This window comes from Crinia signifera, chromosome 3, assembly GCF_055691185.1.
Source record: "Crinia signifera chromosome 3, ASM5569118v1, whole genome shotgun sequence".
Lineage (NCBI taxonomy): Eukaryota > Metazoa > Chordata > Amphibia > Anura > Myobatrachidae > Crinia > Crinia signifera.
Genome location: NC_139219.1, coordinates 262,701,889 through 262,719,632, shown reverse-complemented (window position 1 = coordinate 262,719,632; position 17,744 = coordinate 262,701,889). Strand labels below are relative to the sequence as shown.

The following is a 17,744-nucleotide window of genomic DNA, read 5'->3' as shown; positions in this document are numbered from 1 at the left end:
GCTGGTACAGATACTGGGTGTTTTTCGTGTTTAACCATATATTTATCCGGTAATGTCTCTCTATTGTTAAGCAACCAAATGGAAAGCATCAACTTCAGGGAAATGCAAGCTCGCCTCACAAAGGTTCTGTTTCATCTGGAAATCAGAAACAAAAGGCAAGTTTTATATTTATGGTCCTTAATTTTCAGAAATATGTCCTATTCCTTCAGATCCTGTTCTTTCTCATTTGATCTGTTTAATGTACTTACCAGCCACCCACTTATATAATCACACTAACCTTTGACCTCTGCCCCATCTGTCCTGTGTCATAGTGATGGGCCACTACATGAATGTTGGTTGTAACATAGTGCTTACATTATCAGTATCGCATGCATGCTCAGTGTACCCTAACAATGAACATGTGTGGCTCAGATATGCTCGGAGACCAGGATGATGGCACAGCTGGATAGGAGAGAGGAAGCCGTTTCCACAATCTTCATTGTGAGCCAGCTGGTGATCACCAGCTCTGCTTTGCCCAATTACTTAATGCATCGGTTCTTAAATGCAGTCCTCTCACCACTCCCAATGATCCAGGTTTGAAGTATATCCATGGCTTAGCACAGATAGTTCAATCTAATTGACTGAGGTATTAATTCAGTCACCTGTAGCCAAGCATGGGTATACTTAAAACATGGACCTTTTGAGGATCACGTTTGGGAACCTGACTTTAATACATCATTTTTGTTAGGGGATTGTACATAATTCTAAATGTGTCTAGTCTGTGATTGCAGTATTAAATAATGGGTATAGTGTTGTGATTAATGTGGTGTTAAAAAGCATTTGGTTTGATAGGTATATTGTCTGGGGATGCAGTTAAGATCCCGGCGGTCGGGATCCCGGCGTTCAGAATCCCGACCGCCGAAATGCAGACACTTTCTCCCTCCTGGGGTGTCCACGACACCCCTGGAGGGAGAATAAAATAGCGTGCCGAGCGTAGCGAGGCACCGGGCCCGCTGCGTGGCGAGCCCAGCGAGCCCGCAAGGGGGGGTGATCCACGTCCCCCCCCTGTCGGCATTTCGGCTGTCGGGATTCCGGCGTCGGGATTCTGAACGCCGGGATTCAATACTGAATCCATGGTCTGTAATTAAATATTTGAAAGGTACAGGAGCCTTTTTGTGGCCAGGAGTAATAATCATGAGCATGCAGTCTACTCATTCCCTAGGAACTAGAATGTATCTTCTGGATTATTGGTCCAGCAAACAAAGTAGCCACTACCATTGTGTATTAAGAACAGGTGCGTGTGAAGCTGACATAGTTTAATTATGGGGCAGCGTTAGGGTCTTAAGATATATTTGTAAGACTTTAAACATTTGTAATGGGAGATTTTCTGGATCATTGGGGATGCGGTATAAATAAATAATTGGTAATAACAAAAATAGGACATAGTTACATTTTCTTTTCCTCCATCAGCATAAACAAGAGGAGTTTTGCAATGTTTGGCAGTCCCTGCAAGGCACTGGGGGACCACAGCAAGCACCACAAAACGTGAATGACCAGGTTTGTGAAAGAAGCTGATTTGTCTAATGCAAATATTGAGGGTGTGTTAAAGTTTTTCCACAAACCAGTTTCTAGAGGGGTGCTGGTAAATCAGCATGCAAGGCTGAATTAAAGAATTGTCATTGTTTACCTTCTCTGCTTTACCTAGAAGAGTCCATCTGCTTTGGTGTTATTGTCCTTATCTGTTACTGTAGCTTAGGGCATATGCACTGTTTCTGGGGCTTTGTGCAGATGTGGAATTGACATTTGGATTCCTGTGTTTGAGCTGCAGCAGATATCACTGGCCATTTTCCCGGTGATTTGAGCATGTGCAGTAGAGATTAGTCACCAGGATCATGGTGGGCGCCATGTTCCAGGAGAACTATGCTGTAGAGAGGATTTGGTCATGACAGAGTTTGCACGGACGTCCCCTCTTATCTTAACCCGTTTTGGCCTGGGTGGGTAGTTTTAATATTTTTATAATGAAAAGTCAAATTTCACCAGATCGATCTTAATTGGGACAAAATTAGCAATCTTTATAAGAAATATGGAAAGAACATTGTACCGATTCTGTGGGGGAAATTTACTAAGATGGGAGTTCTATTTCAGATGGGATTCTGCTATGGGCAACCAATCAAATACAATCTATTATCTCATAGAAGGTGCTAAATAAATAAGTAGATTCTTATTGGTTGCCCATAGCAACATCCCAAATAGAACTCTCATCTTAGTATATTTCCCCTTCTGAAGTTGTACATTGTAGAACCTACGGCTATTTTCTAATGCAAGTTCTGTTCTGCCCAGTATACAGACTCTGTCACACGCAATAAAAAAGTGTCATATAAAAATTAATCAACAGCCTTGTGCCTACTAATTACATTACATTGCATCTAAAAATGCATTATGGTCAAAAGAATGCTGCACACTGGCAGAATTGCCTGGGATCTGTCAGCTCTCTTCTCTTATTACTTATCCTTTATTGCTGATGTTAATAAAACTTTATTTTTATACTTTTGAATGTATAAATTTACTTTTGTCATGTAAATTAACTTGTTAATATTTTATAGAGTCTACCTCAGGAAAAGAAGGCTGGCCAAAATATTCACCAGGATCTTAAACTGGGCTTTGCTGAGAACACCTCGAAAAGCCAGCACAAAAACTCGGATCCATTCACAAAAGGTAAGTGGGAAATGACAATGACAACTGAAGTCACTTGCATGGAAAACTATACATTTGCGCCCTCCTACAAATATGTCCTCTTGACATGTCCATTTGCAAGGTTTCATGCTTGTGAAATAAGAAGAGGTTTTTGTAGCTCACACCACCCTCCCACCTGCTGCAGCAACTCGGTTTTATTTAGTGGCTGCAGTAGACGTGAAGCTTTGGAGTCGAAAGAGTTTAGTTTAGTTTTCTGAGATTTCGTTTTGAACAAGTCGTATAATTTGTCATATAGTGTGTATCCAGCTGAGACTTGTGCCGCAGGTCCAACCCCTTGCAAATCTAACTGCTAATGATAATGGCTACACCCTGCCTACTACATAAGGGGTAAGACTGGTCATATAAAGCAAAAGTTGAATACCTCCCTGCCTATCTTCCAGCCTAAACATGTTAAAATGCAGACAAGCCAGCTGGGGACCCGAATGGTGGCGACAGTCGCAACAGGACACTACGTTGATGTAGGCTTGGTTGCACTTTTCTGGGGAAATGCATGCCTGCCTTGTGGGTGCAGGTTCCAGTCGATTCTACATTGTGGTCCAATGCTCAGGATTGCTGATTCCATTTTCCTTGTGTCGTCTCTTCTTTCATGGATTCTACAGTTCTCATACATCTAGCCTCAATATACCGTGCAGCAGGAGATGCCTGGCACAATTGAGCCTCCATGTTCCTTGCAACTCTGCTAACTGTGTGTGTTTTTATTATTGCTGGAAATGTATTTATTTATTTACAGTTTCTTATATAGCGCAGCATATTTTGTTGCGCTTTACAAAAGGAAACAGCAGTGATTAAACAAACTGGGTAGATACAAACCGACATGGAGGTAGGAGGGCCCTGCTCGCAAGCTTACAATCTATAGGGATAATAGGAGGGATACATAAGGATAGGATTCCATAGCATGGCAGTCCCATCAGATTACTAGACGGTCCTGATGGGATGCAATTAGATATGAATGCTACTGTAGGTTGTGTGTGGTCCTGAATATAAGCTTGCCTGAAGAGGTGCGTTTTCAGGGAACACTTGAAAGTTTGGAGGCTAGAGAAGAGTCTTAGTGTGTGTGGAAGGGCATTCCATAAGGTGGGTGCTGCCCGACAAAAATCCTGCAAGTGGGAGTGAGTAATATGTCTTAGTCGCAATCCGACTAGACGAGAGGTTCTCAAGTGCGGCCCTCGAGGCCCACCAACGGTCCAGATTTTAAGTTTATCCAGGCCTGTCCACTGGTGATTTTAAATAGCACGTGAGCAAATTTGAGTTAACCCATCTGTGCTGAGCCATGGCTATACCTAATACCACGACTGTCGTGCTGAATAATTTCATATGCAACCATTGCATATCTGTGTGACAGAGGGCCTGATTCAGACCTGTTGGCTAAGCTGCACAGGTAAACACTGCAAAACAGGAGAGAAATTATTGGATGGTCTCTCACTGGCCACGGCTTGCAGGTGCTGATGTCATGTGATGTCAGCCACCTCCCCCCTCTACTTCCCCGAGCAGGCATCACCGTGCCTGCATGTCCTGAGGAAATGCCTAGCGGTTTTATGGGGACGCCTTTGTGACTGCCAATTGTAAGCATCAGGTTTTGTGTGTGGCTTGGTAAGTGCATGGACCCCTCCTCTTGAGGCTTGTTTTGGGGCGTTCCAAAGTCTACAGTGTCCCCCCAGATAAGGTGAAAGAGGATCTGTGTACTTGTGTAAAATCAATTCCTTGGAGTTCATCTAGGGGACACGGAGTTGTTTATCGTTGTGCTGTTGCATGCTGAGGTCTACTTTTGGCTTTGTTCGATAAATAATTGAGTTTCTGCAGCAAATTAAATGGCTTGGAAAAGGAGGGTGGGAGTTGCAGCTTCAAAACAGTTTAATGCCTCTAAACCCATAGTCTTCAATGTCTTCACCCCCTAGATCAGTGATGAAGAACCTTGGCACTTCAGCTATTGTTGAACTACACATCCTAGCATGCCTTGCAATAGTTTTAGCATGACCAAATTGCCAAACTCTTGCAGGGCATGCTGGGATGTGTAGTTCAACAGCCGGAATGCCAAGGTTCTCCATCACTGCCCTAGATGGATTTAGAGGAATTGATTTTGTATGGAGCTAAAAAAAAACAAGAATATGAAGACGCAACATCAAGGCTTTGATGTTTGTCATATGAACAATCTTTGGTATAAATAAACCATCCACCACATTGACTATTATTCTGTGCTGTATGAAGGTTTAATGACCACACATTTATAAAGATTCTAAGTTTTTAAAAAGATCCTATATAGCGCAGTGGCATCATTTAACTGGTGACCTAGCCCATGAAGCTGTGAATTTGGTGCTGACCAGATGTTTCTTTGCGAAAATAACACTTTTTCTTTTTCATATTATATGCAGAGTTTCCAAAGCAGGAGAACCGGCATCAGAATGTAAATAAACAGGTAATCCAAATTAACGATTTCTAATTATTGCTAATTTAGAAGCAACATTTTTTCATTAATTTTCTAAGTTTATTATTTTAAAATGTGTGTCCCGCATATCACTTTAGGGGCTCAGTCTAATAATTAACTCAACCTCCAAACATAAAGCGGGTGAGTTGCAATTGCTAGCCTCATGTACTTGCAGTGTTGAGAACATTGTAGCTAATATAATATAGCCCTTTATGTGGTCAATTTGCAGAAAGCAAATACCTTTAGACACCAGTAGAAGATGGCCGCATTGCCATGGTGATCAGTATGCAAACAACGTAAACCATAACGAAGACGTCATCGATAAATCCACTTGTTTTATTTGCAGTGCTCAGTTCATAGTTGTAACCTATGTTTCAGAATATCCCTGAGCCTGTAACACAGATCAAGTTGTTGAAGCGGAATGAGCTGTGTGAAGAAGAGGTGGACAGCTCCAATGCCAGGATCCTGGAAAGAAAGGTACTGCTAATGAGTTCTCTTCGCTACCTTCTTACAGATGTTGGTAAATGTGATGGCAGAATTTGATTAAGTGTTGGATTTTTTTTTGTTTCTTTTAATTTATTCTCAGCAAAACAATGAGTTTGAGAACTTTGTTGCATCCTTGAAGATTTCTGGAGAGGAGAAAGCACTGCCTGCACCCATACCAGTGGAACAGAATATACCCGAGGAGCACTTGTCTCCGCAGTCCTTTGCTATGGTTAGTATGTGTGGTGATTCTTGGCTCATATCACTGGTTCTCGATCTGTTGGAAGAGAATGGTTGGTTGGCAGTACTAGTTGAACAGTTGTCCGCAGCATAGGCAGTCTTGTTGTAATAAGGTTATTGCATTATGAATTTCTTCTGTATTTGTGGTATACTATATGGCCAATTTTTCGCTTTGAAAGATTCTTTAAGGGTAATTCAGACCTAATCACATGGCTGCGGCTTCTCAGGCCAGGTGATAATTGATAGACTGCCTAGGGACACAGTCACTAGGTCTCCAGTAACTAGGTCGACATGACTGAAGGTGGACATGGGTTAGGTCGACAGGTCATTAAGCTGACACAAGCATTAGATCGGCATGGGGTTTTTCATTTTTTTTTTTGAGCCGACCTGTGCCGACAGGTGGTATTTCATACCCTACCATCCACTACAGCGTGGTGGGAGAATAAAAGTGTGCCGAGCGTAGCGAGCCCGAAACATGAACACATTTTATGAACTATTTGTGCCGAAATCCAGGTAATTCCAAAGGGTTCATATACTTTTTCTTGCAACTGTATTGCTGATCTTGCAAGCCAAGATGTATTGTAGCAACCATTGTGTAGACTGTGAAGCCTCATGTTCATTGTTTGATGAATTGGGTGTTGGCATCTTCCCTGTAACGGTATATTGCATTGTCATTCTGCAAATTTAGTGTGCGGCTATGTGGTGTATTGTTACATCCCACCACCGCAATATTTATTGTCATATCGCTGAGGTGTGTACCCAGCTAAGGCAGCTGCAGACCTCCTTTATAGTGCTCTACAGGTATAGAAGGGAAAGTCATGTCTTTTCTGTATTGGTGTAATGTAGTGTCATTCTGGTATGGAAACATCTTTATAGATTTGTCACTAAGTGACTACTGTTTATATAGGGTGAACTGGTTTGTAGCTACGGTTCTCATGCTGCTGTATCATAGATTTTTTACTTACCAGTTTAATATTCTTATGCGTGCTGCTGTTGTGTCCATTTCATCCTTGATGACTGAGTTATTTCTCAGACCTGTGCTACTGGGGATAAGCTCCAGCTTTCCAGATGACCGCACTCCATTCATGCAATTGACATTCAGCCCATCCAACATCAGACTTTTGGTAAAAATGGAAAGCAAAGCTGCTTTTTACAGGAAGCATATAAGCAATCCCTGGCTCCTAGAACATTTGCCCTGGATGAAAGTCCTCAACCAAACTAAGGGTCAATATTTGTTTCTGGGCCCTTGTCTAATTCTCTTTCCCTGGTTGAAATACTGTCCCCTAGTGCGGTGTGTTAAATAAGTGGGAATCAGAGGTTAATGTGCTGCAAGTACAGTGCATGGGAGGAGAGAACCAAGCCGTAAGAGTGACAGAGCGAGCGTAGAGGACATTGGTAGCTGTTGGCCAGTTTGGGCAGAAATAGATTTCTTTTTATTTTTATACCTTTTATATGAGGAAAAAACAGTCTAAAATCACTAATGCTGTCCCATCAGTAGTTTTATAATGTTAACGGCAGAGTCCTAGGGACAGAAATTTTCAGCTAATAGATTTGGCCGGAGTTATGCGATTTATCCTCGATATGCGGCACTTAACGGATTATACTTTGGGTGGCCCAGGCACCCGCAGCAGAAACTGCTATAAGGAACTGCAATAATACAGGAGCTACTTATCCCAGGGTGCCAGACGGGATCCCGACAGTCGTTTACCCGACTGTTAAAACACATACAGACTGGTTCCCGGCGGCCACCGGCTATTCTCCCTCCACAGAGGGAGAATAGAATAGGTGGCGAGCGTAGCGAGCCACGTGCCCACAGCGTGGCGAGCGCATCGAGCCCGCAAGGGCTTTGTTGTCCTTGCCATGCTGTCTGAATCCGGCCAGTTGGGATCCCGACGTGAGCTAATGACTGTTGGGATCCCGACTGTCTGAACCCTATACCGCACCCCTTATCCCATGACAGAGATTTATCACAGGATCAGGAGGTTCTCATCCGAAGTGGATTGCACCTAATAGGATAGCAGCCTACATTGCTCACTATCAGCACTACGGACATGAACGTTCAGTTAACATCTAGTGCAGGGGTTCTCAAACTTGGTCCTCAGGACCCCACGCAGTTTGTTTTCCGGGTCACCCCACAGGTGCACTCATTACTCACTGACACATTTTAAAAAGATCCACAGGTTCAGCTTATTATTTACTTGATTCTGTGAGGAGACCTGCAAAACATGCACTGTGTTAGTTCCTGAGGACCGAGTTTGAGAATCTGTAATCTAGTGCCTTACATGGGAGAGTTTATTCTGCTGTCGTAGTGTAGCCAGGGGGAGGAGACCTCTAATGGCATCACTCCTCCTGTGCGGTCACATTGGGAAATGTTCATTTTAGGTCTGAGCACTGTTTACAACAATAGCAGGGACACAATCTGAGCAACACTTCTTTAAACCTATATTATTGAAGGATCATAGAATATATAAATCACAATGGTCATGGTGAAAATCAGCATAGTACAGTCACACACAATAGGCATTATGTACATGACAATCAATACAATAATAAAATGTAGGTGAGGTGCAAGATTAGAATACCCATACATATTAATCTTTCAGCATGTGTGATTGGGACCACATATAAACATGTCTATCTCATAATGGCGGTGTGCCTGTCACATACGTCAAATCAAAGCAAGTGAACAGTCTTCCTAAGGGATTCTTTAACCCTAGGAGAAAGGGCATAAGAAAGCCAAACTGAAAATAACTTATCCACCCTCCCCTCTGTATTTATAGACCTCTCTATTTGATTCATTTGAAATGGGTGTTAAACTGGGCAACATTAAAGACCTATGTGGAAATTCAGGAGCAAAGAAAGGGCAAAGAATGCTTTATTTACAGCCATAGTCAATTTAGCTAAGGAGCATTGTAGCACCGGGGAGTATGCTAAGGTGGAGACCAAAATGTCTATGATCCCACTCACACATAGAGCGTCCCAAGGTCTCACAAGACAAAGGGGTCGATCCTATTAACCCTGAAGGGTGCGAGTTGACTTTCAGGTGCCGTTTTCACTCTGAAAACGGCACCCGAATTAACCATAACTCACACCTTTCGCAGGGCCAAATTCACTGAAATTTGCTCGCACCCCTATGGAGACAGATCTCTAGAACCACTGCACTTTTTCAATCACATATGGGGCTTGGTGTGTTGTACTTACAGAGGGAGCCTCTTTAAGTCCTTCAAGTGTTAAGTAAAGTAATATATATATTATGTTCAATGTTTTTTGTTTGTTTTTTCATTTTTAGAAGGGAACTCAAATGTTAAAAGAGATCTTGAAGATTGACAGCTCTGATAGTCCAGACCAGCAAAAAGATGTCAAGCAGGATCCAAGAACCACCCCGGCCCAGCGCAGGCAACCCAAGCAAATGGGTATACATCACATTTTGATTAACACCTAATGTATTCATTTTGGAGCAAGTTATCTTGGTATCTTGTACTGTGACTTGGCAATTTGTATTTTAGACTTTAAAAAAAATAGCTAAAGGAGAGCTCTTTTCTTTGTGTTGAAGGAAAGCCTTGAATAGTCTGCCTGCCTTGCGGAAATGTTGCCATTTCCGTCGGCGGAAATAGCAGCACTCGCCTCTTTAATGCTGCCGTTATGACTGCATTGAAGGCAGATACGACTTTTATTTTAAAGCCGTATCTGTTTTGTCGAAAACGGCCGCAGATTGTTGAATTCAAGGACGTTTTTTGCTGATACACTGAATTTCCGACAGGCGGACAATTGAATTCTGACTGTCAAGTTTATTTTGGATCGGACATCAGACCGTAATGCATATATAATGCTTGTTATATGTCGCTGTGCAGTCTGGGAGTTAATAATAGCATGTTCCTTACTGTTCTCTCATGCAGAAGCTGTTGTGCAGCTATAAAGGTAAATAAAGATAATTGAATAGGTATATGCTAACTGCTCCTATTGTGTGATACAGCAGCTCACATGAACAGACCACATGGAGCAGGGCCTTCTTTCAGTGTTCCCAATCAAGAGTTAATGCGTCCACCTCTTCTTCCTCAACCTTTGACCACACCGGTCTCTGAACTGTGTCGTATCTGCTCTCTTGTTGGAATGCATCCACCAGAGTTTTCACTCTTACGAACACCCCAGGTACAGTATAGATTCCCTGCTATGCAAGCTGTGCTCTGTTGGAAGGCATTTTAGAGAGGCTAGTGTCTGCATCCATCAGAGAGGTTTCAGAATGGATCAGTGTTTTATAAATATGCCCATTGCCTTGCTAATTAGTAACGCACTAATTATGTTGTAGTATAGTCTGTGCTGTCTGTTACTGTTTTCCAACTAAAATATAACAGAACATACAGTGCAACGAAAGCCAATAACAAGTATGCAATGTGATTAAAAAGTACTTGCGAGCCAGCAATAAAGTATTCTGCATCTCCGTCACTGTATAGACAATTATGCATCTTGATAACGAAAACAGTCCCCTCACTTAGCTCTGCTATGATCAGAATGAAAGTACAAATCCAGTTTGTTTTCTGAGTGCTCCCATGTGACTGGAAGGTGTTCTGATCTTTACAGGCACTGACAGTCTGCCAAGTGAAGCTGTCAAATGGTTTGGTCATACATGGTCCTCAGTGCCATGCTGAGAATGAGGCAAAGGAGAAGGCTGCCCTGTATGCATTACAGAGACTGGTAAATACAACATCTCTCTTTTTTATTTTTTAAATGGCATTGCGACTTTGTATTTAGACTTCAGAGGCCTTTGTGTTTTAATTAAATATAAGTACAAATCTTAAAGCTTCATTTAGCACATTTAAGCAATTCCATTTAGTTACATTTCTGGAAGTGATACATAGTTATTGACCACTGCACATTTGTCGGATGGGACAGGCATTATTTGGTCACTTGCAGTAACTCTTTTAGCATCCATTTCCCACTGTAGCTGTGATCGGTGACTGCAGAACGTCCATCATAATGTGCCTTTTTGTAGATGCATATATTTCTTCTGTAACTTTCCAATGTGATTTACTTTTACCACTATTTCCGGTGTGTGTATAAATGTGACACCCCCCCCCCCCCCCCCCCCCCCCCTGTCCATGCAAACCTTTCTTTGTTGTCCTCAGAGCTCAGTTGGTGCAAACTTTTCACTGCCACCGCCTCTGTTTCCAAATTATCAACCTCTTGGACCTGGGGTGGCAGCTGGACCGCTGTCTGCCGTCTTTCCACAATCCGCAGGTAAGTTGTAGGGGCTATCCTGCCGGAATGGAGCCCATGCCTACATATTGTATAAGGCCTATATGTGGCGTGATCGGTTGGGGTGCCGGACGCGTTCCCGACAGTCATTTACCCGTCATCGGGATTCCGACTGTCAAAACGCCGACAGCCGGGTGCCTGACGGCCACCCGCTATTTTCCTTCGTGGGGGTCCACGACCCCCATAGAGGGAAAATAGAATAGGTGGCGAGTGTAGCGAGCCACCCCGTGCCCACAGCGTGGTGAGCGCAGCGAGCCCACAAGGGGCTTTTTTGCGCTCGTCATGCTGTCTGGGTACGGGCAGTCGGGCTAATGACTGTCGGGATCCTGACTGTCGGAGCCCCATACCACACCCATCAGTTGCACCTAACGGCATGCCAGGTCCTGTGCTGATCGGTTGTGCTGAGCATCTTTCCCACTGATCATGTCCATCTTATTCACATAAATAATCATTAGCAACAAAACTAATCCTTCAGCATTACACTGATCCATCTGTATATCTATGATTCTGTATACAAAGTGCTACCATGCAGCAGCCATGGCTTTTTCTCACACCTAGTTCTAGTGTACTTCATCTATGACTTGTTTGACACTAATTCCTGTGCAGTTAGTAGCGGACCACGGTCCCTGATAATGCTGTAAGCTGTGTTTCACTGCATCTGCAATGCACATAACATGCAATATATTTCAGTCACTCCTGTAGTCTCGCTCTGTGTAGCATATAGTGACTGAGCTCACATCTGTACTGGGCCATCTAAGCAAGGGTTTTACCTGTGACCTTTAAAATTGTATGGCCATATTTGCCCTGGTCGGGCCAAATGATCACATCACAGAACATATGGGCTTTTATAAATCTGCACCTATGATCTCCCACATGTCACTGGATAACTACATTTAAAGTGCTGCCTGTCGCTGTCACAGCTCGCCCGTTCAGTATTCAACTGACCCCCTGCACATGCCGATTCCCCCTTGCTCCGTTTTTTGGAGCCATGGGGAATAGGCGAATGCGGCCTCTGAAACAGCGAGACTCACAGCTAAATGCAGTGTGATCCCTGCATTAGCCGCGAGCCTCGCTGTTTGTGGGAATCCTCGCCGTCCTGTGACAGTGACGATTCCCCTGAAACATTGAATAAAGGGAGCGGCCGGCGCGAGGGTTAAACAGCGAGGATCGCTTGTTTTCTGCGATCCAGTACATTCGTAAAATAATAAAACGGGTAAAAATACAAAGAAAAGGAAAACAATGGCTGCTGTGATTTAGCACTCGCCACCATAGTAATACAAGTATAATATAAATATAAAAAATATGAGAACGTATGCAGGCATGAAGACCATTTAGTGGATGGGGCTTGTAACAAAAATAAATAAAAGTAAACTTAAATTACATAATTATTCTATAGTCTTAACTTTTTGTGTGTTTTATAGGCAATATTATCCCGCCATCACCACATGTATTTGGTGCTGTTTCCTGGAGACCAGCAATGCAACTTCATAATAAACCTTACTACCAAGGACACTATCCTGGGCATATGCCAGCTGGTAGCCACAATCAGTTCATACCGCTACAGGTAAGAGATTGCACTGGGACGTTTTAAAGAAGCTGGAATTTCTTCATTACAGTATTTATAGAGAACACAAGAAAGGGAACACTATGGGCTGTGTGGGGAATACCGCTTAGTAACACCTGTTACCTAGACATAAACCTTCTGTACTTAGGGCTCTTAAAGAAATGGGGATGGCGGAAATGGGGATGGCGGTAGTAGAAGGGAGTGACACTCGAACATGTATTTGTAAAAGCAGCCACCCCCTAGAGCTTATTGTCTCTCTACTGGAGGCCTAAATGTACCAACAGGGATAAGAGTCAAACTGATCATCCATAATTAATTTCAAGACTTTGTAGACTATTTGGGCAACATCACTTGTAAATGGAATGCTTTATCTGATGATGTACATAACGCCCCAGTGATATGAATATGGAGGCGCACAGTGTCCTAGGTAAATATTGGGGTATTACATTTAAATGCAGTACTTGAAAATATGGATAGAGGTGTTGTAAGGTTTCGGTGGAAAAAAGAAGTGAGGGAGCTGGGCAATACCTGTGCGTGTGTCTGTCTGTGCGATCCCACAGCTTAGTGCAATTTCAAACCAGCTTCATTATAAAAGAACATTGCAACCAAATACTAGTATAGTGAAATCTGTCATGTTAATATCCCCCAGAACAAGTCATAAGAATTGCAGAGAATATGGCCATACTGTGAACGTCTGTGATGAGGCGTGTGATATTCTGGCAAGAAGGGAGTAACGATACATGATGCACCAATAATCAAACACATTTATGTAACCAAGGAGATACCAAGTCAATTAGAAATGCATTTATATACCGACAAATGCACATTAGTTGTTTAACCGTTTGAGTGCCAAGTGAAGTTGTCAAAATAGGTGTGAAAATTGGCAAGCAAACATTTTTATTCATCATAATGAATAACCTGTAATGTTTACCTTATATAGGAAACATTTTTATTCATCATAATGAATAACCTGTAATGTTTACCTTATATAGGAAATATAATCTTTTTTTTACACAGCATTTTTTTTTTTCCATCAATACATTTTTATTGGCGGAACAGTTTTATACGGGGTACTTTACACAGCATTTTTTATTTGAATTTATACAACAAATGTGAGTGACGCTGAAATTTTTTAGCCGATATTTTGTATATCTTTCACAAAGATGTTGGCATTTTTAGCCGATTATTTTATGCATTGCTCACAGAGATGTTGGCTCTCAATGGGAAAATGTATTTCCTTCTGTCAGGATTTTTGGTTGTACATGCATATTGAATCTAATACCTGTATGTGCATGTGTACGTTTGTTTTATACAATCTTTGTCACACAGATTGTATCCTCCTCCTTTACCAGTCTTGACATTTAGGGGGATATTCAATCTCCCACCGCTGTCTTCCCCGACAGCACTGAACAGGGATCTCGGCAGAACGTGCCCGACTTCACAAGCACTCGAGTACATTCTGCCGAGAACGGCTGGGAATTGACGAGCTCCCGGCCGCAGCTCGCCGAATCACGCCCCCTTCTTGGGGCCACGCCCCCTTCTTGGCACTTGTCGGGGCATGTTATTTATTTATTAACCGTTTCTTATATAGCTCATAGATGTTCCGCGGTGCTTTACAGAGTATAGTTGAACAATCACATTAGTACCTGCTCAAGTGAAGCTTACAATCTATATTCCCTATCACATGTACACGCACACACAGATATTATAGGGTTTTGTTTGTTTATTTTTTTGGGAAGCCAATTGACATATCCAGTGTATTTTTGGATTGTCGGAGGAAACTGGAGTAAACCTATGCAAGCACGGGGAGAATATACGAACTCCGCACAGTTAGGGCCATGGTGGGTATCGAACCCATGACCTCAGCGCACAATCCCGGTCGAGAACAGGCCAAGGTAACGGCTGACGGGCCAGCCCGACAGTCGTGACCCAACATTGAATACCCCCTTAGTTTTAAAACAGTCCAACTTGCTCATAAACAGGCCTGATTGCTGTATTACAGCTAAGTAATAAAACTGATTCCAAACTTTATTTAAATTTATATTACTTTTTTTGCAAACCATATGAAACTTTATTTATTTTTTCATTTTCACCTTATTCTAAGGTCACAAAGCAAAGAGCATCTGTTAACAAGAACCCTGATGTCCGAGAGACTTCGAATACATCGCAGAACAATTTAAGCAATGAACAGAGATTGGTTCCTGATGTAGCTAGTCAGCTGTGCTCAAACAGCCCCTCTGCCAATGTAACGTCTCCACAAACCCCACACCCTCCCATGCCGGACAGGGCCGCCTCATCTGGTTCTATGAAGTCTCACGGTAAAGCCACACCGGGCTCAGGCAGCAAGCGGAAACCCCGAAAGTTAGCTGTGAATTTCAATGTTCAAAAACCGGCTGAATAAATTGGACTTTGAGTCCTGTCTACACCATCTGATTTACCGCCTTAACATTGCTGTGTACAAACGGCACTAGCTGCTGTTTATTATTTTAAACCATTTTTTTTTCTTTTCACATTTATGGTGCGAACGATTTCCCAAAGTTAACTGAGAAATAATAATGAAAGGCTTAAAGTACTGGAGATATAAATGACATGATAGGTTTACTCGGGATGCACTGAATCTGTGCTTAAGTTCTGTGCTCAGCCAAGTCCTTAGTTTATTTGCATAATTTAGAATCCAATCGAGCCAATCCCGATTACATTGTCTGATTTCAGGATGCCGAATCTTCTGTAATGGTACAGTTGACCATATAGTAGATGCATCCCACGTATTATTTATTGTTTTTGTCCAGATTAACCTTTGCCTTCAAAAGGCTGCACTGAAACTCTTTTGGTTTCCAAAATTGGTTAAAAAAAAATCAAAAACTTGAGATCTCATAAAGTATGGTATTGATCAGAGACTATATAAGAGCAACTTGTGACATAATATTGATAATCACGAGACATTAATATTTTCAACCAAATGTAATTTGCGAAGATATGTGCACTGACTCATCGCAAAAAATCAGCCCGATGACAGCGACTATTTAGAGCGAAACTAATGTCTATGGGTTTCTGTACTTATTGGTCACGTCTACTGCTCGGATCCATCTGCTTTCCTAATATCAGCTGCTGTAGAAGAGTATTATTGTTATAGACCTATATTTCTTTTCATATTTACAACAATGGTTTACCTAATAGAGCATTTCATGGAATCTGGTTCCTGCGATCGGTATGAACGCCCACATATTTCTCCTGATTGTATCTCCACAGAAAAGGTAACAGACCATGCTTCTATATTGTATTGGGGAACTCCTATATGTTCTATTTGCCAATATTTCTTTGCGAAAATTGATTTTAGAGATTTTTCCACAATTATTTTTAATGGACTGGAAGTTTTCATTGTGTCTTATACAAACGACTATTTTATAAACCAAATACTTTTATTTGCTCCTTTCTTAGTGTCTACATTTTATTTAAATGGATTTTCACTGTTTTTACAGTACAGAGTGCAGCTGTTTCCTAGCATTTGCTGTTAATTGTGTGTAAACCTAAAAACAATGTAGTGCCGTTCAGGACCCCGTGGCATGCTGCTGCTGCTGCTCTACACATTGGGCAAAACTGGTTTGGATTTTATTAAAACAAATGTTGATTTGCAGAAGTGTACACAAAGTAAATTAAAAGTATATGCAATGTTAAGGAGTTTGTCTTGAATCTTTGTAAAGTAAAACAGTTGTTCTTGTTTTATCCCCTTGTCTGCTCTCATTTTCCAAAACTACTATTAAAATGGATGTCATCACAGTGTAACTAAAGATGTCATTGGGTATGTCCTTTTTAAAAGCACAACCAGCACCCAGCTGCAGCTCTGATATATATATATATATATATATATATATCTATCTATCTATCTATCTATCCTATCTATCTATCTATCTATCTATCTATCTCTATGTCCAGTTGTACAAAGTATAATATATGCACAGTAATCAGTACAGATGTGTCCACATACATCTGTCCTCAGTGCGTTACATATGACGCATCTTTGCGACTTTCTCCATTAAAATGCATTAGCAAAATGAAGCTAATAGGATGCACAAGCAGCTTCCGCTGATTAAAATGATATATTGTATATTCTGTGTGTGACTGTGGTGGTAACTGCATAAGAAATGGAACATTAGTGTTTTCCAGGAAAACACTGTAACACAATATTTGATGTAAAAAGTTGCAAGAAAGATGCCCGGCACTACGAATTTGCATATGGCGTAATTAGAAGGGTTGTTAAAGTGAAAGGAGGCTAGATGTATGTAGATACATCTGTATAATGGCAAGTTACAGTTAAGCTCAAGTTGTCTCTACCTGTGTATGTGATTTCTGCTGGTTTACCAAGTTATATGTATGAATGTATATACGTACGTATGTATGTGTGTGTCCTCATACACCTAGCATCAATCCACCAATAAGGCATAGAACAAGAGCACCACCGAGTGGTGTAGCATATTGTTTTGTAAGAATGTGTTTTAGTCACGATTGAATGCAACAAAATTGCTTCGCAAGACTTTACTGATTTATATGCTACACTTGTATATCTGAGTCTGAACTTGTATACGAAGCACAACAGAACTTGGTATGTAAAAAGAAATGCTGCAACCGTGATATTGCAGCACTTCATGTACATATTCAGACTCCTTTGTAGACAGATGAACAAGTGTCACATATCAAATTAAGTAGTGCAGTCTTGTAAGGCAGTTTTGTCTCATCTGATTACGACCTAAGATGCACATTGTGCAGACGCTCAGCACATGCCGTCACATGGGACCTGCTCTGCTGAGATGGAATGTTTGTCGCAGCTGTAGCAATTGTGTATGAGGAATTATCTCTTATGTGCGCAATCGTTAAAATGAAGGTTTGAGAATACTCCCGTAAACAAAGTTCACAAAATCTCTCCCCTAGTTGTGGCTAATGTCCGTTTCGGCTACATTCAGGTCATAGTGGATTTTCCAAAGCTAACCATGAGCTGTCTGGGACAGGTTTCCTGATTTAAAACAGAAAGGGTATGCTTATAATTGCTTGCAT

General features: G+C 41.7%; 1 protein-coding gene across 2 annotated transcripts in view; it reads left to right on the top strand.

Moving 5' to 3' along the window:
- The window catches only part of XRN1 (5'-3' exoribonuclease 1), a 76,667-nt gene extending 60,249 nt beyond the window's left edge, over window positions 1-16,418 (top strand). For both annotated transcript variants that reach the window (XM_083177988.1, XM_083177987.1), the window contains 12 exons: window positions 72-155; window positions 1,450-1,536; window positions 2,583-2,694; window positions 5,103-5,146; window positions 5,534-5,632; window positions 5,742-5,870; window positions 9,168-9,291; window positions 9,852-10,027; window positions 10,457-10,570; window positions 11,002-11,113; window positions 12,553-12,695; window positions 14,800-16,418. In XM_083177988.1, the coding sequence (XP_083034114.1) occupies window positions 72-155; window positions 1,450-1,536; window positions 2,583-2,694; window positions 5,103-5,146; window positions 5,534-5,632; window positions 5,742-5,870; window positions 9,168-9,291; window positions 9,852-10,027; window positions 10,457-10,570; window positions 11,002-11,113; window positions 12,553-12,695; window positions 14,800-15,096 (1,521 nt within the window). In that variant the 3' untranslated portion in view covers window positions 15,097-16,418. The remainder of the gene's footprint in view (window positions 1-71; window positions 156-1,449; window positions 1,537-2,582; window positions 2,695-5,102; window positions 5,147-5,533; window positions 5,633-5,741; window positions 5,871-9,167; window positions 9,292-9,851; window positions 10,028-10,456; window positions 10,571-11,001; window positions 11,114-12,552; window positions 12,696-14,799) is intronic.
- Window positions 16,419-17,744: the final 1,326 nt, after the last annotated feature.